The 26,893-nt window shown below is 41.9% G+C and overlaps 1 protein-coding gene across 4 annotated transcripts in view; it reads left to right on the forward strand.

The window, feature by feature from the left end:
- pde2a (phosphodiesterase 2A) overlaps nt 1-26,893 on the forward strand; it is a 104,951-nt gene that overhangs the window by 19,013 nt on the left and 59,045 nt on the right. The window contains exons 1-2 of one of the 4 annotated variants that reach the window (XM_086125684.1): nt 2,962-3,007; nt 5,901-5,991. In XM_086125684.1, coding sequence (XP_085981810.1) covers nt 2,988-3,007; nt 5,901-5,991 — 111 coding nt within the window. In that variant the 5' untranslated portion in view covers nt 2,962-2,987. Of the gene's footprint in view, nt 1-2,961; nt 3,008-5,517; nt 5,677-5,900; nt 5,992-8,275; nt 8,417-26,893 lie in introns of those variants that run through there. The other 3 variants (XM_086125683.1, XM_086125682.1, XM_086125681.1) reach the window with 3 other exon arrangements.

The following is a 26,893-nucleotide window of genomic DNA, read 5'->3' on the forward strand; positions in this document are numbered from 1 at the left end:
TTCTTCTGTGCAACCAGTACGCTTTGTACAAACATATATTTTATATGTAATGTATCAAACGCAGATTTTGTGTAACAGTGAATTGTCATTTAAATTGATGTGAACATGTGACAAAGACTGTGAGCCATGTCGGATATGAATGTTAAAATTAGGCTTTATATAATCAGGAATTTGGAGCCGATCATTGATCAGTGAGTTAAAAAAAAAAAAAAGATAACAGGTGATCGGATCAGAAGATGGACCAATCGATCCAATCCAAATACCCCAAAATCTGTAAGAATATGGGTGAAATTTGAAAACAACATTTGATTGTATATGTTAAGAAAACTTGGATTATTCACGTTGGTAGCACAGAACATCCGTGGAGTGAACGAGATACGCGTGGCTTTTTTTTTTCCCGGATCCGATCGATGTCATTAATCGTTCGGCAAATTATGAAATTCCAACCAATCAGTAATTTTCTGCATAAAAAAAAAATATCTTCTGATCTGATCCAGCCAATAAGTTGTGCTAAAGTGTAGTTAAAATTTAAATATCCTTTTACACGTTCATATTTTTTTCTTGATACGGGCATTATAATAGTATAAATATTCTGTTCCAATGCCAAGGTTTGTGATGTGGAAAAATGGATCAAGATAAATCATTTCAAATGTTGTGTCTGTGTTTAGAATTACAGCAGTCATTGAAACTCAACTGCAGCCGTTAAAGTGCCTCTAATTAACGTTCCAGTATGCTTTCTTGACATTTTTCTTTTTCCAATGCACATTTTGCATTGAAAGGAAAGCTTTTAATCTGATGTATGTGGCTATTGTAGAATTTGCTTAAAATTAAATCCATTTCTCACATTTGACAGTTGATGAGAACTAAGTCAATCCCCGCGGTGTTGTCAAAATGATTATAAAGAGCCGACTTCAAATGCTTCTGTTCCACGCTGTACGCCTTCCCGCCTTCGTGATATAGGCTACCGTTTGCAGTTTCTCTCACCGAGAGCGAAGAGCAAAACAATCTGTTGATTTTTGAGCCGCACGCGGAGAGCTGAGATCAACGTCGCTTCGCCTCGCTGTACTCCGTGCCATGATTTTTGCCGTGAAGCGATTTTTGTGATGATCAGTTTCCGCAGTAACGTGGTAGCGGCGGCGGCGGCACACTGCTCTCTCTCTCTCCGTCTCTCATGTTTGGGATGATAATGTGCATATTGTATGTGCCATAGGTTGTATCCTCAGTTTCACAATGCGACACTCTTGTGTGTCATGTCGATCGTGTATTGTCGCACAGCCCTATGTTCCAAAATTACAACTCACTTGAAATTAGAGTTTGATCGTCGTTTTGAACTTGAACTGGAAGTGAACATAACCTCCCACAACCGCACGCAAAAGTAACGCATAAATGTTGCGGCTGCACCCGACAAAGCGTGAGTGGTTTGAAAGTCCGGTGCCCACAATTGTAGCAACAAGGTCGTTTTACGCAAACAAGTCAGAAAGACAACAAAGACGTGGTAGAACGAGGAGGAAGTTTTTGTTTTTGTTTTGATTGCTGCACTTTTTCTGCACGTTCCTGCCCGTGCTTGACTCTTTTCCTGATTTTTCACTTCATGTCAAAAGCGGCTTTGTTGCCGCAGTGGCTCTTGATTCTCCGACGCTATGTGTTTTGTTTTTTTTGTTTTGTCCGCCAAGCCAAGTAGCTTTCTTTCCCTTCGTCTTGTAATCTTTGAACATCTTTACCTTTTTTTTCTTTGTTGGAAGTTTTCCCAGATCTCCTTCTTCGTCATGTTTGCGCAGGCCTTTTACTCCTTTTGGAGCCTCCTATCACATAAGCTGTGACATCTATTAGCTTTGCAGCCAAGGCCATCATTTGCACAAGGTTCACCAAGTGGCAGGGTCTGACCCCCCCCACGTACAACCTTCAACATCTCATTATCAGCTATGCCATCGTTCTCTCCTGTCTTTTTATTTCACTCCCTGTGCTTTCTGTATTCCTTGCCCCACCTGAAGGAAGTACGCATTGTGTGTGTGTGCGTGTGCGTGTGCGTGTGTGCGTGTGTGTGTGTGGGCGCACGTTTTGAGCAGCACATCCGGAAGGAAGCAGCTCCTTCAGAGAGGAAGATTTGAGTGCAATCTTTCATATTCACCGAGCACAATCACGCCTCCAAAGTATGAGGTACAGAAATATAATCGTATAGTGTACACTATTAATGTTGCCATTTTAATAAATCGATCATGTTTTAAGTACACTGTATGCATAATAATCTATATATCATACTCAATGGAAAGTGCAGAGAGAAGAGTATCTCGCATCCATTTCAGTCCTGATTTTGATGGGATTCATTACCATTTAGCGTTTATTGCTTATGAGGGTCTGCAAATTGCTTTATCACCTCGATAATTACTAAAAAGAAAGAAGGAACAGAACTGTGAAAAATCCATTTCAAGCACTTATTCGATTTAAAAAAATGTTTCCAGTGCAGATTGTTTTTTTTCTTACTTCCCAACAATAGCTGCAAAGTCCAAACTTATTTGCTCGGCAGGCTCTCCAAATTACTGATGCTGATGTTGAAGGGTTGCTTAAATCCTTCACTGATGCATCACAAGCAATCGCTCAAACCGCCACTGAAAGTAAACGGTCCCGTCCACCCGAACCCAAACGTCTCGCTTGCTTGGACTGACGCGTTTATCATTTTAGGACGGCATTTTCCTGCTCCCAATTTGTTCATTCGTCATCATATGCTTTCTTTTTCTTGTCACATCACACCGTGCTGATATCAAAAGCTGCCGCTTGCCAAAATGTATCCAGACAAACACGGTTACCAGTTGAACCATGGCAACGCCTGAGTTCTATTCTGGTTTTCCTTTGCTCCGAGACCAGCTGAGAGTTGACAAGCCTTTCTGTACTTTTGAAATGACCACGTAACACGCGTGCGTCTATGTGCAGGGCGTGTCTTTGTTGCTTTCCTGTTTTCTTACTCCTTGTCTTGTTGAAGGAAATACATTATGCGCAACAATACTGCAAGGTAAAGTCATTTGCACGCCACACTCTGCAGCTCGGTTCGATACACAGCGATGCATGCATTTTTCGGAGGCTTTTCAATTTGGATAAGACATTATGATTATTATTGCTAATTTAGCAGTAGTTGACGTGCAATATGCTGCCCTCTGTATCTACAAAGCTCCGTATTGATGTCTATGATTCAAAATATTCTCGACCCGATTCTCCCACTGCACTCCTGCACATGTACTTGTTCTACTTCCTATCTCTGTCTTATTCGGTTCCTTAGGCGCTAGCCGCTTCTTGCGTCTTCCCAGGCGCCGCGTTACTTGTCAAGCTGAACACACTTCTGTCACTGCCACCTGAAGATGGGCTCCAATCTTCAATTTTAGAAGAGTCTCTCTTAAGATTTGTTTTTTCTTTTGAGAAGGGATGAACTGCAGTCAGGGAGAATCTAATCAGCCATGGAGGATTGGTTATCAACAGAGGATAAGGGGCTCAATTCATTTTAAATTTAATTTGGAAGTGCGGCTGTGTGACTGACACCTGAAATATACCAATGAGAAGATGACTTTCGACTCAATCGCACATGCGCAGTCCTGTGTGACAAAGTTGCATTCAAACACAGTGGAACTTCTGACATTGATCTCGTTCCCTTCCTTGATGCCGGCGGACCTCTTCTTTCTTTGAGGAACCAGTTTTCCCATTGGCAAGATCCAGCTGTCCATTTACTATCCCGCTTTTTCTCTGTTGTATAACATAAACCTCCACAGAAAATTAAAAGTCAAATAAATGTTTATGTGCCTGAAATGTACATGCATAATCATTTGGAACGCAAGTGCTGTGCAATCCTGTATTTTGACAAGGCCTTTTACAAAAGAACTGATGAGACACCCAATTGTGTTACTGCGAGTGCATCGGGCTGCTGTTAATGTTGCTCCACCATTATGTAGATTAGCCCTTTTCCCCTGAGTGCACGTTCGCCATTTAGAGCTTTCAATCACACAAATGCTTTATGGGAATACACACTCGCACAGTACAAAAGCACTTTCAATCATTGTTTTGTGCGTACTACTCGTGACAAACACACAATTTGTGATGACATGCTGATTTAGTTCGATCAATCACATCTGTGCTTATGCATGCCCGGCGCACCCCCTGACACACACTGACAACAGACCAAGGTTATTCACTGTTTTTCAGGTCCCTGCTCATTATGGTCTACTGCACTGTGGTTATGAGCGCTGCTAGTGAGTGAGTGAGTGAGTGAGTGAGGGAGGGGTGGGATTGTGTGTTGATTGTTTTTGGACAGCAATACTCAACCACATGTTTTAATGGAAAACTTGTGATCAATACTCTCTTCAGATGAACCGCTCAGGATTTAAGTCCCCTGTTGGCCCTTTTCCACCTCGCTAGTGCTAGTGCTAGTTCCAGGCCAGCGCCCAGGTTAGCACCAGTTCTTTCTTTTTCCATCCCCGAAATTGATTCCCACTCTGGTGTTTGAAACTGGTGCTCAAGATGGCCCCAGTGTGTTTAAAGGTCCACGGGAAATGAAGATGGACGCACGGTCCATCGTCAGGCACCCTCCTGCTTTGGTGATGCATGTGCGCCCGCGCGCGTGTGTGTGTGTGTGTGTGTGTGTGTGTGTGTGTGTGTGTGTGTGTGTGTGTGTGTGTGTGTGTGTGTGTGAACGTGCACGTGTGCGCGCTTGTGCGCTCTGTCACTAGCTGGTAGACATGTTGTAGTAGATTTACGATGAACTTAAAGCAACACTGATGGCTCTGTGTTTATCGTGCTGCTTGGCCCTGTTGCATAATAGTTACAATTCAAGGATGGCACAAGACTGCAGAAAGAGAAATCAACATTAAGTGCAAGAACATGTGCAATTTGTACATTTTTTCACCCCCCCCCCCCAAAAAAAATATTGAGGTACTATTTTTGTCCTGCATTCCGAATCTGCAAAAAAATACAATTAGTATAAGGCAGTAAGACTCAGTGTAAGTTCAGCAAAAACATGTCTGCCATCTAGTGATGATGGTGATACTACAACTAAAAATTACAGTCGACCCCAGTATATGCACAGTTCGACATTCGCATATTCGCAGATTTTTTTTTCTAGGATTTTTCAGGTCTTTTTTTCCTCCATCTCCCCTGCTAATATATCTAATGTGTATCATCGTTTTGTGAAGAATATTTTGGGTTTTTCAAAACCCCTCTAAAAATTGTGAGGTTGACGGGGATAAGTCAAAGGGTCACTGAGTGTTTCATTTTTCTTTGGTTGTGGGGTGGACTTAATAAATAGATCGTACGGGCAATGTTGTCTTTTCCCGGGTCTACTGCTTGTTCCCTACGTGACATTGTTGCTGGTGCTTGTGTGTTCATGAGTATCCTGCTGGAAAAACCAACAAGAAAGGGAAACACGGGAAGGTTGATGGAGGCAGTAAGACCCTGAGGATGAACAGAGCGATGAGGGCGGGAGGAGGAGAGAGGAGGAGAGTGTGTTCACTCCGAGCTCTGCGAGCCGCAGCTCGTGGAGTCAGTGTATCAGTGTGTGTCCCAGCCCGCTGCTGCGAGTGTGTGTGTGTATCACCGCGTCGCTGCGTACGCCAATGCGTGTGTGACTCCGGCGCTCTCACCGCGTACCACAGGTGGAGATGACATGACCGCGTTCGAGAGGAAGAAAGGGAAGGACCTGTAAGGGCTTCACACACATAGCTTTTTACTTTGAATTCCTCTACACACGTGCTTAAATTCCATCATTCTTCAGCTCAGAAGTTACTAGATTAGTGTGCGTGAGTGGTTTTTACAGCAGTTTATCATCCTGTCAACGTTGACTGCGTGAGTGCACAGCAGACCAAAAAAAAAAAAAAAAAAAGAAAGCGCATGTGGACTGACTGACTTTTCTTTTCTGCCTGCAGACGAGGTCAGCAAGTGTTACTGCGTCCAGAGGAGAGTTCAGCTCCTAGCTTGACAAGCAGACAGTCCACCACGTTTCCTGAACAAGTCCAGGTAAGAGCTCCGTCTTCCTCACGTGTCTTGTGGCCACATGGCCCGTCGCTCTCAAAACAGGAACTCAAACAGGATGCCCGATGCTTGCCACTCTCTTCTCCCTTCCCTTTATTTATTGTCATCGCCCTTATCCAGTCTGTCACAATCACGGCTAGATTATGAAACAACGCTTTATGAAATCTGTCTCAATGACACACGTGCACACACACACACACACAGTGTTCACTTGAGAAGCGCCAAACTTCTTTCTCCGTAGAAGGTACATTGGAGCAGCTTTCTTGTTCCCTCGATTCATATCACTTGTTGTTTGCGTGTGCTTGTGTGTGTGTGTTTGTGTGTGTGTGTAAGGGCACAGGAAAAAAAAATCATTAACATGAGAGGAGGCAATTAAAACCAGTCACTATGCGTGTGCGTGTGTGTGTGTGTGCCTTTGTATTAATTCGACCTGTCCATTCAAGAATCAGGAAGGAATCCAAGTGAGTCCTTTTGTGCGTTTGGTCGATGTGCGTCATGCAAGTAGAGGCATTCAATTGAAAATGACCACTCTTTTTGTTCTCCCCCCCCCCCCCCCCCAGCCCTTCCCCAGCACACACGCGCAAAGATTTTAGCAATCGCCCTCAGCATGATGATCGTGTTCCATATCAGCATATATACAACAAGTGCGTGTTTGCATCATCAACTCAAATTAAAAGACGTTTTCATGAACATTGATTGGCTGCCGGTGTGAATTTGCTCCATTCGGACCAAATGACTTATGTACGGATACACACGCAGTGAGCTGCATGCAAATGTACACGCGACATGCACACTCGATGGCTGTTGTGTCTATTGCAACACATTTGCCTCCTCCCCCTGTTGCTGCTCTCCCGTAGAGTGACCAGTTTGGATCTGTGTTTATTTGATTTACTTAACCTTTATTTCTGCAGTCAAGTGTACTTGTGTGCGTTTGTTCCTGTTGAGGTATGTGTGTCGTGTTGCTTTCTGTGCTCTCGTGCGTCAGGCTTCCACATGCGTATTTCCACAGTCAGGCAATGACGCTTTAAAAGCTTGTTGAACAGCATTCCGGTTTTGGCTCATTGCTAAGGTGTCACCATGACGTGAAATCCTAGGAAGCGCCTGCTGACTCACGTGCAGCGCCACCTGTTGGTGTTGCCCCAGTGATTGCACATGCTCAGGTCTCAGAGGTGCATCATACGGGATTCATTTTTGGCAGCTTTGGCCTCATGACAACGATTGCAGTTGTGGCATATGTCGATACAAATGAAATTGACCAAAATGTGCAGCAGCGTGGATCAGTGGTACACTGGCCCACGTGAAGGTTTTGGCGATATGAGTCATTGTGCACACTGCGCGTACTGTATGTGTGTACACATTTTGCACGAGTACTTGAAGCAATGAGGCAGCAAAAGTTAATCTCTTCCCAGCCCTCAGCAGAACAGATGTGAGGATTAATTTGCCAGCGAATCATGTGGTGTTTACATGCTGGTGTGTGAGCTGCAGGCTGAAATTCAGGAAGATAAATGTTGGCGTGTAGCTTCGGGCTGAAAATAGGGATACAGTGCAACCTCGATGGAATGGACTAATGGGGGTATGAACCTTAAATTGAAGTACCTTTTTGTGGACACAAAATGTCCAATAGAGTATGCAATCATTATGAGTTCAATCCAGGTTCCACTACATTTATTTGGCAACATTAAGCATTGTTGAATGGAATCAATGGCTCATTTTCAAGTCTTCGTTGAATAAGATCGACAGAAGTTGTGGCTCAAATGAGCCGCTTGTTCCGGAGGGTTTTCATGCACAATTAACACCGACTTGTGATCTGATGATGGTTAGATGTAAGAAATCAAATTTTGATGATGCAAGTGTGCCAGTGAATGAACCAATGATTCTCCGTGTCACTTGTGGCGTCATAATTATCAAGAGCGGGTGGCGAGACAGCGTGCTGGCCAACAAAGTCATTTCAAATGTGCTTTCATGCGTTTGTCTTGTGTTTAATGAATACAAATGAAATTGCATGAGAAAATGCTCCTGCGGCTATTGATGTTGTGTCCGTTAGGTATGTGCATACTGTTGCTTTTTCTTTCCTGGCCTCTTGATGAGTGACATGGAAATGTTTGCCAGTGTTTATTACTCTTTGAGAGTTACATGGACTTCACCGGGGGCCGTTTTTTGTTCATTTGGTTCCAGATGGTCTTCCTTTTATCCTCAACGCAAAATAAAAATGGAGCTGAATTCCAACTATGACACGTTCATGAAAATGCAATGCGTCATTGTGTTTGTTTGTGTTCCACTGCACCAAGTAGACAAAGACTTTCCGGAGGTGTGTCTGTCAGATGGAGTAACCGTCTTAAGTTTCGCACGTAATTTTAACTACGTTTTGTCAATGGATATGAATCGAAGCATCTCTCAGATTTTATGGAAGGTAAGGACAATGAAGAATGAAAACATTTGACAAAAACGATATCTGATTGCAAAGGTTTGTAGTTATTTTGGACTGTCAGTCTCGCGCACTGGTTCGTACACGTTGATGCAAACATTCGCTGGTTTCTTCACATTTTTTGCCGGTTATGTAAAAGGCTGCGATGTGTCATCTGCTGTTGCACTGCGATATTCACTGGGTGAACAGGAAGCGGTTCATTGTCTTCATCAATGAGAAGAAAAATCAAATATTGTTGTCTATGGCAAATGATTCCACATTTCCTCCTCCTCAAATACTTTTCATCTCAAAAATAATCGCATTAATTTCATAAAGGAGCTCTCCTTCAGACAAAATCGTTTCAAGAAAACAAATATTCCATCCATAACTGATGATAATGATGATGATTAAATGATATGATAGCTGGATGACAGAGGCAAATTTAAAAAAAATGCCCTCAAATTAGCCTCAAATGAGACAGACCTCCAATTGAAGCGTGACGGCCTGCCGGGGCTTCCTACAGAGCACAGCACAGCATCATGTCGTCTTGTGGAAACCACTTTCATTTCTGCTTTTGATTTGAAAAAGCACACAGAGCATTTTCCACTCAATCGTTTGTGAGAACAATAAAGTAAAATATGCACGTGTTTTTGTGCATCGGTATTGTTGAAACAATTCTGCTCCTCTTAATTCATAGGGTTCATTTTATTATCGTTATGAGGTAATTGTTTTCTTTATTGCATTGCTCATACCTTCAGACAATAAGCATTTTGCTTTCATGACATATTCAAAGGCTTTTTGCATGGTGCGAGCTGGTCATGACCGCAGACGTCGTTAGCAGCTGTGTATTTGTTCACTATAGGGGTGCAGATGACAGCTGATTGTAGATTGTGCATGGAGGCTCATATTTGCCTTTTCCCAGTTTACCCTCAAGTTTCTCCACTGGGATGTCTAAAAGCCACTTACTGCACATGTCTCGATGTCCCTGCTGGCACAGTTGAGCTTTTAGAGTAAAAGGTATATATTAAACCAGAGGGATGCTGACCTCTCAACCTATGGAACATTTCAGGTGTGAATTTGTGTCGATTAAAGTGGGGTGTAATCTGTTTGATTTCCAAATCATATAAACAATGCATGGTAAATACCTTCATATGGCACCGTGTATGGGTTAAACTATAAGTGACGGCGGTGTGTGTACGGAAACAACAAAAAAAAGGACCCCCCCCCCCAGTCCCCTGGGGAAATCACATACAGACATCAACCTCTCTTGAGGTTGTTTTCAACAATTTCCCTGGTTCTTTTCTTCTCCACCTTTTATTTCACCCTCTATTCAACATTCAGTCATTTTATTATTACAATGGAAGGCAGGCAAATTAAATGGAGCAGTCAGAGAATCGCCCCAAGATTGACCTCTAACTCTTTCAGTGTTCACGGGGAGATATAGCGATATAGATAGAGATACTTAAGTAAACGGACAGACAGACATCGACATACAGATCCTATCCATCCATTTTGCAATCCGCTTATCCTTACAAGGGTCGTGCCCAATCGCAGGGGACACATAGACGAACAACCATTTGCACTCACAATCACACCTCGGGACAATTTAGAGTGTTCCATTAAACTGCCATGCATGTTTTTGCAATGTGGGAGGAAACCGGAGTACCCGGAGACAATCCATGCAGGCGTGGGGAGAACATTCAAACTCCACACGGGGGGAGAGAGAAAGACAGAGAGAGAGAGAGAGAGAGAGATGCTCTATTACTCATTCTGTCTCTGCACTGCTGACCTGGCCTTGGTGAAGTGAGGAACATCTAGTCTTTATTTAAAGAGCGTGGGAAGTAGTCTGCCCACATCACTTCTATAAACTCTGCAACGTTGGGATTTTTTTTTTCTTTTTAACTCATTCTAACATTTTCTATCGTTAAAATGACCGTTTTGGGTCCACAGCCACATACATTTGTATGAAAGAATTTGAAATCTTTTGATCCCCACGGAGCTGTTTGAGATTCTGTGAACTCGTCTTATTTTCTTACCTTTGTTGAAGATTTCCCTAAATGCAATTACTGGATAAATACTGGATATAAAAGTAAGAAGGTGAGGCTAGAAAAGCTGAGGGGAAATTATCCATCGCGTATTAAAGTGTTGGGTACACCAAATAACAATATCCTGAATACCTCGGTGAACAACCACTACATTTGAACTGCTCATCAGCGTGTTCTTCTTTTTCGGATGTCTCCCCTTCTTTGCATGAACTATGTTATCAAAATGCGAGTTTGGTCTGATGCACAATTCATTGTCTCGAAGGAAGCACACAAACCTTCACACCAGTATACAGTGCATCTAGTGTCTATTGAGCTTCAGATCTAATAGGACAGAGAAAAACAAATATCACTTAATATTTTATATCCCGTAGGGATCCACTAGAGATCAACTTCAGTCGCTCTGAATATAGTTCATTTATCAAATACATAAAACACACACACACACGGATGGATGGGTATGTGTGTGTGTGTGTGTGTTCATAGACTACTGTCAAATTAATCGATTATAATTTAAAAGAACTGATTAATCATTTACAGACCTAGTTTAACTTGAGATCCATAGAATTTCATCCTCTCACAGGTAAATATTCTTAGATTTCTGTCGTCCTCCATAAAGGCAGACTGATTATGTTTGTGTTTAATCAAAATAAAACATTTTGAAATGTCAGTTTTTCCTTTGGAAAACAATGATCAACAATTTTTTTGCTGATTTTCTGACCAAAGTTGCGGAACAAAGCAGGAAATGAATCGTTATTTATATTTTTCCATTTTCTGCAGTGTCAAATTGAAATAATGTCCCGTTTTTGAATAAAAGGATAGAAATTACAATGTTTTTTAATCCCATTCATCAATGAAATAATCTACAGATGAATTAAAATAATCATTAGTCGCAGCCCCAATATATTTAATTATTCTCAGCATTTCCTCACCATTTTGACTGGGGTTCTTTAATAGATGGATGCTTTCCTTTACTCCAACCATCCCTATTTATCTAGGCTTGGGACCAACCAGGGTGTTTAGGATGTAGATGTCGTTCTGGTCGTTCCTTCACAGGCGCAGGCTCCATCCATGCAGCTTGGGATAGATCATCAAGCTGTCGAGGCTTCACCTCTTGCACCACCATGCAGGCCAATGATGCCAATTAGATCTTTGAGGCCTTATGGGGTCAACCTGGTTCCCAAACCAGTTCCGGGTGTACCCCACCTATTGCCCGAAGACAGCTTGGATAGGCTCCAGCACACCTTGTGAGGATAAGCGGATCAGAAAATGGATAGATGGATGGATGGATAAATAAAGTCATGCATTAAAAACTTATGTGCCAGCTGTGTCAACACGTGTCTGGTCAGTTTACCGTCAAGCTATGACAGAGATTTGTCAAAACTACCTGTGCACTGGGCGACTACCATGAGAGATATGTGTGTGCGTTTAACAAGACAACAGCGCAAAATGATTTATGTTGCCGCAGCTGGGTCGACGCGAAACAAAAAAAGCACAGGGACTGCAACCACCTGCTTCTGAACAAAAGGCCAATTTTGTGACCTGAAATGTGGATGAAGCTCCAACTTAGTAAGTTGCAGGACAAATGACTCAAAAGACACTTGTTCTCGAATGTAAAAGGATGCGCCGCTATTTTGAAATGGATGATACTTGTTTATCTGATCGCGTGGTGCCACGTGTGACTGAGAGGCTGCCGTGTGCCTCCTGTAATTAACAGGCCTAACATCAGGTTCTAAGATACAGGTCCAAAGATAGGGAATCAGGGGGTACTAACCATGCCTGACCCCGTTTAGCTTCTAAGATCGGATAACAGATGGACAGTCACGTTCGAATGAGACTTGAACTGCATTATAATTCTTTATCTTCCCAAGACATTTGGGACAATTTTACGCTTTTAATTTGGCTGTGGCAGAGCACAAGTTCTGAGTCGCCATTCTCATCTGAATGATGCATAAAGACATCTGCCACAAGTGCAGTGAGGCATCAAAGTATGAGTTGGATAGAAGGTTCTCATCAAAGGAACTCAAGCGGTAAGAATTCATTTTAATGTTTGGATTTGTTGCCTGCGATTGTAGCAGCTGTCGCCTGCAGTGTTGATCCAAGAGTTGCAATGTTCTGATGGCTGTATCAAACAGTGGCACACGTTTGTATTGCTGAAAGACTTAACATGATAGCACGTCCTACCTATCTGTCTTGAGTTTTTTTTCTGTTGTCTGGTTCACTGTGTCAGGCACATTTGTATTCACTTTGAATGTTGTTGGAAATTCTGTTTTTCAGAAGCAGTAACATCACCCCCCCCCCCAAAAAAAAAACAGTTCTTACTACATTATCCATTCCTCCGCTAGCTAAGTGGTGATGATTCTGTTTTCAGCTTGTTTAGTAGTGCATGCTCAACAATGACGAGTAGTCGTTTGCTACCTGCCACGACGAGCTCAGGGGTCGCCGTGTAAAACAGAATGTGTGTCCAGTGTGTCAGTGAGCGGTCTCGCTTTCCATGCTCTGTCCATCTGTTCATTCTGGCTCCTAGTTGGACCCAGCATATCAAGAGTACAAGTACAAATTTACTGGAGACAAATTCGTAAATATTTGCTCTAGCAAAATGGCCAGGTGAGCTAAAACATGTCTGGTTGGCTTGAATATAATACACATGCAGTGAGCACATCCTGTGGATGCATGCCCAACACTCTTATCTTGATCTCAATGCCAGCAGACTGTAATTAAAATCAAAAAATCAAAAATCAGATAGACAGTAAGCAGTGTTACCAAATTATTGTATTAATTGAAAATGATCACTTACTCTGTATCAGACTGATCTGATGACTTTTCTTAAAATGCTAAAGTGCAACCGGCTGAGGTCTTCTTTGTATAGCATCTGTGGATTCTGCGGATTGCTTGTGCTTCATCTTTTGTGTTTCTATTTTGACGCCATATCCTATTTGAAGAAAATACTTGAGACAGAAGTGAAAAATATCATATTTGAGACTTATATACACACACACACTCTCTACTGTATAGTCTATGGAGAATAGAGCCAACGCAGGAATGTGCCATCCTGACATACTGGGATGGTTGTCATCACCAGAAACTGACTACAAGCATGCTGCCCCAAGCTTGGAGTTTTCATTGTCACATTGAATTTCTATCAGATGTCAGCCGTGAAACTATGTGACTGACCTAAAATATGTAGTTAGTGAAGAAAGGGGGATTTGTTTTTGGTAGCATGCTCAAGATTAGTTCCACGTTCTTGTCACACAGAATAGAGAACTTTTTGTATTCTCACTAATGACCAACATTAATGAAATGCCAACTCTGGTTACTTTAGAGTTAAAAAAAATCCTTGTGTGTCTTTCCAAAATAATTAAAACTATAGAATTTGTGCTCACTTTGCACGACACAGTACGGGTTTGTAATTAATTTATGATTCACTGTCATGATCTGGCTTTTCCTTGTAAAGTTATTTGAATGTCAGCATTTGCAATGTCCATCAAAGACCCTTTTAAGGGTTTATAGTGCATTCTGTTGCGCCCCAAAGCAGATGAACTCAATTTATGACCATGTCAGTTGGTAGAAACAAACAGTATAGTGAACAGCATGATTCCGAATGAAACAATGGAGCCTTTGAAACTGAACAAATGTGGATTACACTCTTGCAATTATTTTTCATTCGTGCTGCTCTATGCTTTCTTTGGCAAGCGCTTGTGTGTGTGTGGCCCCGCATCATCCAGCTTGATTGAGACATACACACACAAGACAAACACACGCTCTTTGGTGTAGAGGTATACACATTTCCTATCAAATAATTATCTGGAACATGCAATGTCATCAAAGCATTTCATTTGTTTAAAAACAGAATTTCGGCAAGGCATTAACACCACACAGTAAGAAAATAGCTTGTGTAGTTTGGATAGATAAACAATACAACATCTTAATGATTTAAAAAAAAAACCATAATGGCAAGATAAACTTTCCTATGTGTGTAAATTTTAGTATGATGCTAATTTTATTCATGGTGTACCCTGTCTCAATTTCCTCACACATTTATTTCATCAGTTTGAAATCTGGGCCTGTTCAGTTGAACACAAAGCTGTTATTCTCGTGTATGAATGGCGACAGGAGGATGATGCACAGCTTCATTGTACCTTGTGCCATCTAGCGGAACAGCTTTTGATTGTTCTGCCTAGCAATATATGTCGCTGGCATAGAAAGATGATGCATAATTTGAAGTCAATACATCATTTTCAGACCAATTCAAGTGAAACAATAACCGCACATGACACAGTGGTTTGGAATTGCCGGTATAGATGATGAGCGCTTCTCCTGATTAAAGCGCTGTACGGCTTCAGGTGAAGTATTGCTAATTTGCTGAAGAGACAACACCTAGAGGTCACCAATGAGAAGGTCGGTCACCTTTGTTTGAGCCGCGGCTCCGGTATCAACTTCACCCTTCGTCCGTCTCCGTTCGTCACGTTCTCCTTCCGTAGCACTGCGTCCTCGATCCTTTTTCTCAGCGTACATGACTCCTCACACAATTATCTGCCTCTCATGAAGTACCTGCCTCTCTTTATGGTTGTCCTGACATGGACCATCCAATCACAGACAGGTGGCCATTGATTAATCCACCAATACTAGTGTCCCCTTGAGAAATTAGCTCAAGCACTGCCGCGCATCACAGAAAAAGCACACACTCAATATACAGGCAGAGACGAGCGGAAGGACAGGCTGGCTGCAGCCATGTCGAAGCATTAGATCTTAATAAAAAAGGAGACAAACACATCGAAAAGAGAAATGCCCTGTCATATAAGATGCAGAATTGCTTATTACTATGCTGACATAATCACATTTCCGGTTGCGATCAAAGGCTTTTAAACTTGTCAGCCTCTGGCATTAGCATTGTAAGCAGGTGTACGCACACACACACACACGCACAGACACACACTTACATACAATCTACGCTGGCACAGACAAAGACAGAAGGATGCGTGCTAAACAACATGCCTTTTCTATTAAATCAGGCAGCAATGAGATGACATGTTATCCATTCCAAACACAATCTGGGGCTCAGCTTCAATCTTTTCTCAAGCCAGGACATTTTATAACGTGGCCACTACCAACCTGGATGAACAAGTGTGTGAGACGGTTCTAAAATGAGAACCCTCTTGTCCTGCTCCTCAGGAAATGAAACTGACATTACTCATCTATCAAGACCACTATCCCTCCTCTCATCTCTCTCCTCTTTTCCTTGGCTTTACTTATTCTCCCATCATGTAGCCATCACCGGTCCCTTTTACTTGTCCCTCCTCGCTCTTTCTCTTTTCCATTGAATTAGAAGCCAAAGATTATCTTTGGCGTCTCAAACGTAAGATAATCGATCATTTCGGTGCACAGAACATTGCGGACACACACGCGCACATGCATATTCACGGTGTTCCACTGGTTACCGCAGCATCCTCATAGTGCAGAGGCCAAAAGTTTGCATGTTCTTCCCGTGCCTGCGTGGGTTTTCTTTGGGTACTCCGGTTTCCTTACATATTCCAATAACATGAATGGTTGATTGATTGGACACTCTAAATTGTCCCTAGATGTGACTGTGAGTATGAATGGTTGTTTGTCTGTTTGCCGTGCGAGTGGCTGACCAAAAAAAAAAAAAAAAAGATAGATGGATCATATTCCGTTTGTTACGCGCTGTGACTATGCTCCATCTATCCTTGTTACTTGTTTCAAAAACGAACACAGTATGCCTTACAATTTTTATTCCTCAACTGATCTTCATGTTCTGCACAAAACTCGTGGCATCGTTTTCATCTTTTTGAATTCTCCCTATGTGTTTGGTTTCAGCACACCACCTTAGAGCGCTATGTTCTCACAACTCTTTGGCTTTGGCGTTTCCTCCTTCTGTTTTTTCCTTGGGCTTTATTACTTTGCTCCACAGTCTTCGATCAATCTTTAAGTCTGCTGCTTTCAATCATTCTGCTTCTTATCTTTCAAGCAACAGGGTCCTTGAACACAGCCATTCTCCATAGGGGCACTCAAGTGTGTTGAACCCTCCGCTAAAAATGAACGCATTGTCAGATTTTCAATGCCTGTTTTTCTAACCGCTTGAATGTACTCCACATTGTTTGGTTTATGTGGATGTGTGTGTACGTGTTGTATTCTGTGATGAATGCCAAAGTGTGATGGGACGCTTTTAAAAAGTTTAGTTCAATACCAGTCTTAATTTTCTCACCTGTGTGTTTCTGATAAAAACAGTTTTCACAAAATATCTAACTTGACCAAACGGTCAACAATCAGTCTTGAAATCAAGATTATTACCGGTGATCTCAATTATTCATCATTTTCGGGCTAACGTCTGTATTTTTACAACAAAGCATTTCAAAATATATTATGTAAATGGCTTTCAATGCAAAATATATATATTTTTAAATGAGTGGATAATCATTTTGCAAGAAATGATAACAAAAGATGACCAGTAATTAAAAATTCTTCATATGCTAAATATGCTCATATTTCCCTTGTTATTTAGGCAGCGAAATGAAGTTGAACCAGGCATTCGCCCCCTGGTGGCTGGCTGACTACTGCTTAACAAAGTGTTTAATTAGACATGCAGGGAAAGCCCACATTTCAAGTGTAAATATCACCGATAATCAGGTAAATTTGTTTAGCCGGTGCCAAAATCATGATTGCAATTCAAATTCGATTGCTTGTGCAGCCCTTGGTGGAAGTGCAGAACTGCCTGCTTCCGGAAATGGTCAGAATTACCAAGAAAACTGAAACAAGAATGACATTGTTGTTTAATTTCTCACTTGATGGGGAGGGCAGGCACACCAGAGACCTAATTATTTGAATTCAAGCAATTAAAAAAGATTTTCCTTGACATGTTCCCCTTCGTAGGCACAGTGGCCGACTGGTTAGCACATCTGCCTCAGCTTCAAATCCAGGCTCACAGATTTTCCTGTGTGTAGTTTGCATGCTGTCCTCGTGCTTGAGTGGCTTCTCTGCAGTCACTCGGGTTAAATCCCACCGTCCAAAAACTTGCATGGTTAGTATGGCAGTGCACGAATTGGCGATACTCGATTTGACATGCAAAATGGCCATTAAAAATGAACACCCAGACGGTGGAAGGTGGTTTCCATGTGTCCACTTGACAAAAGCCAAATTTACATCCGCAAATGCAGATTTTCTTGCAGTTTCCTTGGGTGCATTAATCTCCTGGATGGACTCCAATGAGTCCGTTGTTGCTTTCGCCATGTCGACCGCGCTCCTCTCCTACACCGAATTTAAAAGGAATGAAAGGAGCCTCTTCTTTTAGCCAGGAAGCTTGTCGGCTGTGTTCACTCCCACAACGCCGCAAATGCCCATTCTGCCTGCCACGTCTCCGAAAATAACAAAAGGAAGAACCCCCACCCCATGTGCTTTGTGCTAGCCTTGCGCTGGGTATGAAAATAGAGCGCTAATGAGGTTAAGCGGTATCACAGATGGGTGGATGGAAAGCCCTCAATGTGACCATGAAGTCCAAGTAAAATGTTAAAATTGCCCCGCTTTTATTGTGATTGTTGTGGTTTTATTTTATGTGGACTCGTGTGGACGCTAGTACAAACGAGTTAGCGAGCCAGAGCTACAAATGGTGTCTGTTTTCGCTATATTTAATGACTTTTCTGACCCCTCTTGCGACTATTGCTCAACATTCTTATTTCCTGCACCGTGGAGGGTCGGGGTGGGGGGGCAAGAAGATTTGTTCTGATAATACTTTATGCAAATCAACAGTTTCATATCCTGTCCATATGGGGTGTATGACAAGACATCATCTATTTGGGAGTTCTGACAAGGAACAGCTTGCTTGTTGGTACACCAATTAATGTTGTCATTTTTAAAGTGTAAAGATGTGCTTTTATTGACTGCTGACAATTTGTTTACGGTTTGTATTTTCCAATCATTCCGATACACACTATATACACACCCATAGCATTTTATAGAAACAGTATGCTTTTTCTAAATATTTTCCAATGATAAAGAACAAAGTTGACATTAGGCTCTGCCCTCGACCAGCGTTCCCGATTTTAATGTGGCCCCTTTGCAAAATTCATTGCCCAGCCCTGCTTTAGAGCCCAAAAAATATTGACGTTTAACGTAATTGATCAGCCACATTTTGGAGACTAAATGCCGATGATTTTATTTTCATCATTATATTTTCAACTTCATTTTCTTCCCCAAGGTTAGAAATAAGCCTCAATTGATGTTACGTCAGTATGAATAAGTGCTCAAATTTCAACGCAACGCATCAGCAATGGAATCATTTTAGTTCATTCTTACCCTTCCATTGAAGCTTTTGAAAACGTGATCACCGCCCTGCGATTAATAACATACACGCAGAGGTGGCTATCCTTTAACCACCAGAACCACCATGCCGGCTCATATTAGCCTTTGAACTCCCTCTGCCAAGCTGCGGATGTCATTAATTTCATCATGGACATGGACAGATGAACCATAAAACACACACACACACACACACACACACACACACACACACACACACACACACACACACACAGATAGTTGTGAAGAACCTAATCGATGAAGAGCCTAAGAATGAGACCACCACAAAGGTTAAGGCACAAAGCGAAGGGAATGAGTTTGAAAGAATTTGATATTTTTTTCCCCATCGGGTCGTTGTGCTTTCCCTGTGACGGTTATCACCGTGGCAACTGTCATGCAGTCGTGTTGGTGTGGGGGCGATGGGAAGTGAAGATGTGTTATTTCAGGGGAGAAACAGTAATTGGAACTGCAACTTCAGACAGGGACGATCGATTTGAATAATTGTCCGAGCCAGTTTCATGTTTTCATTCTTGTCATCGAGGTGTATGGAGAGATGCCTGAGCAAACGTTCATGTACCTGTCGAGATATATTGTTGACAAATTGAATGTGACCTCAATTAAATTTATCCAGTGAGATCATTTCTCCAAAGATAAGAATTCACATCATCGCACTTGAAGCAGACAGGGTACGAAGTAGGCAATTAGAAAATGTAGGACAAACAAACAAAGTAAGCCTGTCATAGCACACTGCTCGATCACACCTTTATTCTCACATCAGGCATCCTTCTCATAAGAATATTACCAAAAATAAGCACTTACAGTGAAGTCCACCAAAATCTGTTCCGGGCAAACCGAGATCGATTCAAGGGTCAAACTATTACCATCAAAAAAACCTTCAACTGTATAGCCAATTTGTTCAGTAACATTCAAACAGCAGTTGAAAAAGAAGTCAACACTAGCAAAATGAAGCAAAACGAATTAAGTTTTGAAGTCGTTAGCACGTTTGGCTCGCAGTTCCGTGCTTCGGGGTTCAAATCCCTGCTCTGGTCTGTCCTCTGTGTGGAGTGTGCCTGCTCTTTCCAGACTTGCATGGGTTTTCTCCAGGTACTCTGGCGTCCTCCCACATTTCCAAAAACGTACATGTTAGGTTAATTGAAGGCCTTAAAACAGGTGTAGGGATTATAGGTTCTAATTATTTAATTAATTCGTGGCGGCTGAATTTTACTGCCTGCAGTAGACTCAGTCGCCACTAGGGGCACCATGTTTTTTTTATTTTTATTTTTTTTTATTTAAAATGTTGCAGTTTAGACTGTGCTTCGCAAGCCTGTCTCTCTGTAGGTGCCATTTTCGGGAGTCCTGAGCCGACCAATGTTGGTTTGCTCAATGCCAATGCACAGGTGTGCCTGTAGCGTCCTCTTTCACACGCACCCTTCGCCCTCTTATTGTCTGCATGCTGTCCTCAGCTTTGTCTGACTTTCCCCGATATAAACAGCGTGTTGACAGTAAATACTTCCAGTCAGTCAGGCGGAGTGCTCGTCAAAGTCACACAGCAGCTTTTACAGATTTTGGAACTCGGTGCACACACAAGGCGTGCGCCGCATTATAAGGCACACCGTCCATTTTGTAGAAAATTTGAGACTTTTAAGTGTGCCTTATGATCGTGAAAATACGGTGGGAAGAGTAGCAAAGAATGAGAATATAATGGGATAAGAGAATTACTTTTTTTTTAAAACATCGATTCTCTTGGCATGAGATAGTCTTAACTTTCTAAAAAAGAATTTCTAAGCCCCAATTTTGTGTTCTCATGATTTGTAGTCAGTGATTGTTTTATGATTGGATGAATTGTGAGGAGTTTGTCCTGATTCGAGCCTCACAGTCAAGCTTTACAAGTTATGAGGACAGGAAGTGGCAGGAAAAAGTTAATGAAAATGAATGGAAAAAGGAAAATAGCAAACAAGTGAAAAACGCGTATAGTTGATGCCCATTTAAATGCATGGGTGGGACAAACATTGCTTCCTTGGCATTCACCAAATTTAAAAAAAAAAAAAAAAACAGCACAAGAAAACAAAACAAAAAACACGGAAATGTGTTGACCACAAACAAAAGTGCATTCTTTTTGGTGCCAATCCCGACTAAATTGATTTGGGAACAAGCTGACACATAGTTTCCCAAAGAATCACAAGTGAAGTTGTATAAAATAAATGATCTCTTCAATTATTTCGTGCACAGCCTCAGATTCTTACGGTAAAAAAAGGGCATGTTTGGAAACTGGACTGATTAGCTCCATGTGCGCGTGGGTCTTTTTTCCATAGAAATTGAGAAAGTTCCAACTTTGGTGGAAGTTTTTTAAATCAGTCATCAGCGTGTGTGTGTGTGTGTGTGTGTGTGTGTGTGTGTGTGTGTGTGTGTGTGTGCGTGTGTGCGCGCGTGCGCGGGTGCTTGTGTGCTTGTGTGTGACTGGTCTCACAAATGAAATCTTCCGCAAAACATATGTCACCAAGCCTGAACAAAAAGTTCCCTGTCCCTATGGTTGACTGAGAATGTATCATGGTTAGTTTCAATTGCTCAATACACGTGGTGACCAAATGTGTAAAGACAAATATAACACAAGTAGTGAAATCTCATTTTGCTACTGCTTTAAGCACAGATGCAGAAACGCTATTATCACATTTACACCGTTCTTATCAGAGTTAGACTGAAAATCCGCAAAATATTTATGTTCAAGTGACAAATGACCTCTCAAATTTCATCCTGTCAATCAAATGTGAGACAGTGCAGTGATGATTTAACAAAAATTGCTTCCCTTCAAGGGTGTCATGGTTTGTTTTGTTTTCATCCCCAGCTGGGGTGGAGGGTGTTCCCCTCCAGCAGGTGCACTTGTTCGATTTTTACCAATCAAGCCTGCCATGTATTTAACCACTGCCAAATTGCAGAGTCTCTTGTCGGATTATTGACCTTGCTCAGTGTTACTGCCTCAAATGTTATTTTCTAGACCTTCTTGCTCATGTTCTTAGTTGCTCTTGTTCGTTTAGATTCCCGTTTTATAAGTATTTTTTTGGTATCGAGATTTTGGCTGATTTTGGTTACGCGTGTTTGGATTCTTGCTACTTCATTTCGTGTATTTTCGGGTTTTGCCGTTGCCTTGACTTTTTGCAAGCACTTTCTCTTCATGTATCATTTTCCTGGCATTTGTCACCAGCAATTTCTGTTGGTGCCTTGTCAGATCTTTGTTTTTCCTTAAATAAATAGTTTTCTTACGGATTTTATTTGTGTCTACGCTTGTGGGATACCATCACCCTTCAGTTCTTCCTCGAACTGTGTCAAAGAGACTGCTGCTTGATGTCAGAAAATCAGCAGTGATTATTTGTTGTTATTTTTTTTAATTAGATATGAGAACCGATGACTGTTATTAATGGTTTCTGCACCCTTTGTCAATAAGCTCTTTGCAATGTAACCAACATCTTCGTCGCTGATATGTCATGTCGTGCCCGTGACACGGAGCAAAAGTCGTGTCACACTGTACTGCTAGATAAGGTAGAGAATACTGTTTAATTGAAAGGACAGTAAAAAGTAAGAACAATAATTATAGAGGTCATAACTCCTGTCGCTTCTTGCTAGGATTGTCCTATTCCTCCTCTCCAACCCACTGCAGCTGTCATGGTAACAAAAAAGTGGCGCTGCTGCACACTGAGTGATGATTTATATGAGACCATTTTTCACTGAAAAATTGGGACCTTTAGGCGAAAAAGATTGAGCTCAGTTTGAAAATGCGAACATTTTACCCCGGCTCTCCGACCTCTTTCTGCAAAGTACACCATTATCATTTCTAAATGCTAAAACCAGTTGTGTGTGACAACGGTCAGTCAGTCTGAGAATGTCAAAAGCACGTTGCAACCCAAAAAACAATGAAAACGACGAACCACTACTGGACCGGCTCCACATGATCGCGTTTTCTCTTTTCTTTAGTTTTCCTTTTTTACAGGCCCATAGGAACAGGAAGATAAACATCTTTTTTTTAGTTTTACGAGCTGACTCCAAGGTTGTTTCGCAAGGTGAGCCCACGGCTCCCATCAAGCCTGAAGCTAAACAATGATGATAGTGTCACCTGAATGACAGAGTTGCTCCCCAGTAGAATACATGATAAATCACATGTGCTCTTAGATTTGATCAGATCATATGAAACAACCGGCTTTTTTAATCACATATTGGACAGGATATTGACGATGCACAGGCCTTATTCAAAACATTTACTGGGGGAGCTCTTGTGATTATCGCTGCTGCTTTTGACGGCATACTAAATACGGACGGGATGATTGCATGTGCGAGAGAGAAACACACCTAGGGAATCATTTCAATGAAGCTCTGTTTTAATTTAACTTTCCAGGGTCAAATCTAACTCAATCTTTTGCGTGAGGTGAATACACACACCAAAAAAAAAAAAAAAAAAAAAAAACGGTGCAGTCTTTTGACACCCTAACACTTTGAGCCCTCCGTTTGAGCCGGCAGTAAAAGCCTCTGTCACTTTCAGCGGCAGATTAACATCAAACAGGGTGAGATGATGCAACGCAGCAGGTGCGAAGGGTCGCAGTGGGACAAAATATCGATAGCACAACGTAGCGTATCATTAGCGCTCACTGTACAGCTTTAAAACCGATATTAGCAGTCCATCATGTGCAGTTGCTTATTTGTTTGACGACTTGCCATGTGAATTTTTGAAACAATTCGTACCAAACTACCAATAAAAACATGTTTTTCGTCACGCTTTCCGGTGGCTGCGCTCTATGCGCCGCCGCTTTATTGATGTCAAGAATGGAGGTGACGGCCCTTACTCTGTTTTGATGCAACCGTGTACGGTAAAAGTCGTGAGCGTCGGATTGTGCTGATTTTGTTTTTGTTTGTTTTGTCAAATCTACAGTGAAGCTACGGTGCTTTTATAGTTTCATTAACTTTGAGTAAACATGTCGGTTCAAGTTTAAAGAGACATAATATAATGAGCCTCGAACAGATTCGGATAATCATGAGCAAAAACTTTGCTGTTCACTGCATTGTTAATTTAGCGCTAAAATGAATTATTTTGAAATGTGTGGTTAAATCGTGAAATACCATTGAATGCACTGGTTGAATATAGAAGCAGACAATTTGGTATGTTAGTAAATATGAAAAAATAACGAGTGAGGTTAAAAGGAGTGATTGACAAGGAAGTCACTTCAACTGAGAAAAAATAAATTGGACAGCCTTCTGCTGAGAGGGAGAAAATGTAACTTCTTATCAGCAACAATTTCATAATCTTCCCCCTTTGATTTTCTGCATCAACCTTGCGTTGTATTACCTCACGTTAGACATGAATTCCATCATTTAATGGTGCGGCGGCCACAGTTACTTAACTTCACTTGGTTCTGATTGTTTATATTCTATATGAGGCATATATAATGGCGCAAGAATCGCCAATGCGGCAGTAGCAGCTGCTCCTCGGATTAGCTGACCAGAGTTCACATCTAGCGGCTTTGAACAGCTGCTCAGGACTTAGTTTAAAATGAAGAGTTCCCTTTAGTTTTGCATGATGTTACTGCGCTGGCACCAATTTCCTCTTGTGTTGCATTTAGCTTTCGTGTTGTGGTGCCTCAGAGATCCCCTGACTTTTTTTCCCCCCTCAAAATGTTTCTCACGTGGATTCCGATAATTCCCTCCAAATGTCAACTCTGTTTCGGTGCAAGAGAAGAACCACAAACAATATGTTCTGCCCGTGGGCCGAATGCGTTTCCCTTGTTGCTTTACTTTTTAATGCTATTTCAGAGCTGTCAAAACAAGGAACAGTAGATCAATATCAGAAGGTAGAGCTACGTGAGAATGAAGCACAAAAGTTCTTGTGCGGCCTCTTATATATTTGAGGTCATTGTTTAGATTCAAATATTAATGTCATTGATATAGTGGTTCACTATTCTGATTTCCATGCAGACACTGTAGATTCAAGCCTCACTTTGTGGCAGTGTAAATCTTGTCTCTCTCCATATGGGCTCTGCGATGAATTTACCACCAGTCTGACTCCAGGGTGTTGTCATCCTTTCTCCAAAGTCATCTCGGTTAGGCTGTAGCTCACCCGTAATCTTGATGAGGACAAGCAGGGGTTTGAGTGGTGGACGTGATGTATTTCATTCCTAAATATGATACTAGTTTTTGACCATCCCTTTGAATCATCAATTGAACGGATGATATTGATCATCATCTTGACAAATTATTTTAAAAAAGCACTATTGTATCCGTGTGTGTGTGTGTGTGTGCGTGTGCGTGTGTGTGTGTGGGAGGGGGCACTTTTGTGCTCTAAGCGAGTTGACAAAACGACACTTTTGTTCTTCAAAAAATGGTTCTGTGTCCAATAGTAGTGCCCCATAGTAAACGATCATTAGTCTCACTCGCAAATTCCAAGCCAATGAGTCAATAAAAATCATGTCATAAATGCCAGTAAAGTAGCACGGTAAAAGATGGAATGTTTGCTGAGCTCCAATATAAGATGTTGGGCATCTTATATTGGAGCTCAGCAAACATTCCATAAGCACAATGCAGTGCTTATGCACCTGCTGTTGCATATCTGTTTGCCCTCGGTCATTCAACTAACATAACAGCTGAATGTATGGAAGCGCGTTGTAATCACTCACACTTTGCTCGCGATGCATTTGTACATCCGTGGCTCGCCTTTGTCATGTTTTGTCTTGCCTGTGTGAGCGTGTACAGTATGTGTGCACCGTGCATGCGTGTGTATTCGCCGCCCTCAGTATGGGGGTGTCTGTTATTATTAGCACCTGTCGCCATGGAAACTATTTCAGATACACTAATTGGCTTCATAACAAGAAGAGTGTGTACGTGTTGAACTTGCAGCGAAACCCGTCGAGAAAAAAAATCGACAGAGAAGAGGAGGGAAAAAGTGAAAGTGGAAATACAGAGCGAAGAGTAGAGAAGATGGCAGAGATTGTTAGCGGTGGTTAGAGAACAGAAGGAAGAAAATCCTGGGTGCTGAACTTGCCTGTTTAAAAAATAAAATAAAAAATAGCACAATATTTCCATGAGTGTTGGACAAGTGTTTAGCATATCCGCGTCACAGTCATGTGTTTGTTCGTTCGAATCCGGGGTTCGGCCTTCTTATGTGGAGTTTGTATGTTCTCCTCGCGCTTACTTGGATTTTGTCAAAGAACATTCCAAAAGATGAATGTTACGTTCATTGAAGACCTTAAATTGTCCTTTGGTGTGAATGTTTGTCTGTGGTTGTTTACACGACTCAAATGTAGGGGATATTTGGCTTTCAGGTGAAATTTTTGTCAAATGTAAAAAGTTCACACTGCACTGATATCATATCATGAAAGTAGAAGATATAAGTAAAAGGATGCACTGGTGATTTCCTCATATCAAAGAATTCATTGAAAAAAAGTTAACATCAATGGTGGGTACACCGCAACAAAAAATGTCAACGTCTTAAGGTCTCAGCACATGCCCTTGAGCATCAATTATAGAGCTGACAAGGACGTGTCGTGCTGTTCGCAAGTCGACTTATTGTCTGCTTGAGGCATGGCATCCCACTGTTCTTTCAGGGCAGCCCTCGGCTCATACAGGTTCTGGGGTGCAGAGTTTGAAGCGTCGACATGGCGACTCGGCTCATCCCACAGGTTTTCAATCGGAATCGGGTCTGGAGAAAGTGCAGGCCATTCCAATTGTAGGTGACAGCCGTCTCCAACAGCGTCACGTGACTGAATCCTGCCTGCTGATTTTTCCAGAGTGATGACTTTGTCACTCATCATTTCCTCCCCCTTTGCCATGTATGCGCCCTGGCTCGCCAAACCAGGACGCTGATCACCTCCTCCTACTATCCAGCGACGCAACAGACCCATTTTTTTTTTCTTTTTGAGACAGTATAAACACTCGGAAATGTAAAATTGCGCATCGAGAAACCGACGTTCCCAATCGATGACGATATATATCGCCCACCTCTACCGTGTATACCTCACTCGTGGCAGTCTAAATGGGCGATTGTACTACTACCACTGTCGAAATTTTTGATCTTTTGTTGAATGCGATGCAATCTGCACGCCGTCAGTGTCACTCCCCATAGCTTGTTTTCCTTCCTTCATAAAACACAAAGAGC

The sequence above is a fragment of the Hippocampus guttulatus genome, chromosome 12, assembly GCF_054856545.1.
Source record: "Hippocampus guttulatus isolate MCC_2025c chromosome 12, RoL_Hgut_1.0, whole genome shotgun sequence".
Lineage (NCBI taxonomy): Eukaryota > Metazoa > Chordata > Actinopteri > Syngnathiformes > Syngnathidae > Hippocampus > Hippocampus guttulatus.